Source organism: Aptenodytes forsteri, unplaced genomic scaffold (genome assembly GCF_000699145.1).
Source record: "Aptenodytes forsteri isolate BGI_AS27 unplaced genomic scaffold, ASM69914v1 Scaffold55, whole genome shotgun sequence".
Taxonomy (NCBI): domain Eukaryota; kingdom Metazoa; phylum Chordata; class Aves; order Sphenisciformes; family Spheniscidae; genus Aptenodytes; species Aptenodytes forsteri.
In genome coordinates, this window is record NW_008796063.1 from 1,931,686 (window position 1) to 1,932,662 (window position 977).

The 977-nt window shown below is 55.1% G+C and overlaps 1 protein-coding gene across 1 annotated transcript in view; it reads left to right on the plus strand.

The window, feature by feature from the left end:
• Positions 1 to 117: 117 nt before the first annotated feature.
• The window catches only part of TAC1 (tachykinin precursor 1), a 6,259-nt gene continuing 5,399 nt past the window's right edge, over positions 118 to 977 (plus strand). The window contains exon 1 of the mRNA XM_009286531.1: positions 118 to 258. Within this exon, the coding sequence (XP_009284806.1) occupies positions 118 to 258 (141 nt within the window). The remainder of the gene's footprint in view (positions 259 to 977) is intronic.

Consider the following 977-nt stretch of genomic DNA (forward strand, 5'->3'; position numbering starts at 1 on the left):
GGCTGTCACGGGGCTGGGACGATAAAACCGGGGGTAATTGCATTTAGGCAAATGAGGCTGCCTCGGCCCTCCCCGTCTCCAGGTATATAAAGTGGGGAGCGCTCCCACGGACGGCCAATGCGCACGGAGAACAGCGCCCGCCCTCCTCCGTGCAGACGGTGCGTGTGCCTCCGGGAGCGTGTCTGTCTGTCTGTCCGTCCGTCTGTCCGTCCGTCCGTCCGCGCGCGTGTGTCCGTCCGTCCGTCTGTACCTATATGCGTGAGGATGCTCTTGTCTATACGTTTGTGAGGGTGTGTGCGTGTGTACTTCTATGTGTCTGCCTATATGCGTGTGCGGGGGTTCTATATGTGTGTGCATCTGTGGGGGGGTGCCTATACATGCTTGTGTGTCCGCACGTGTGTGTCTCTATGTGCAAGGATGTTTTTGTGCCTACCCCGATGTGTGTATCTGGGTGTACGAAGGGATGTGTGTGTACCTCTAGACACGTGTGTCTCTGTGTGTGTGGAGAGCTGTATCTCCACGTAGGTGTGTGCATCTAAGGTGTGCAGCTGTTTGTGTGAGGGGCTGTGAGTTTATAACTAGTTGTGTATGTACACGCTAGATGTGTGTGTGTGTGTGAGCATCTGATGGGTGTGTATACGTGCGAAGGTGTGAAAATCTAGATGTATATCTACGCGTGAGGGTGTGTGCATGTATAACTCCGTATGTATGTGTGTGGAGGGGTGCCTCTGGATGGGCATGTCTGTGCGCTGGTGTGTACATCTAGCTGCATACGAGTCCATATGTGTGGGGCGTGTGTATGGCCAGAGGTGAATGTAGCAGTCGGGGGGGGGTGTGTGTGTGTGTGTATGTGTAACCAGGTGCGTGTACGTCTGTATGTGCGAGGGAGTGTGCATCCAGGTGTGCACCGGTTTGTGTGTGTGTGTGTGTGTGTGCAGGGCTGTCCGATGGGTACGCATGTCCAGGACCAGACAACG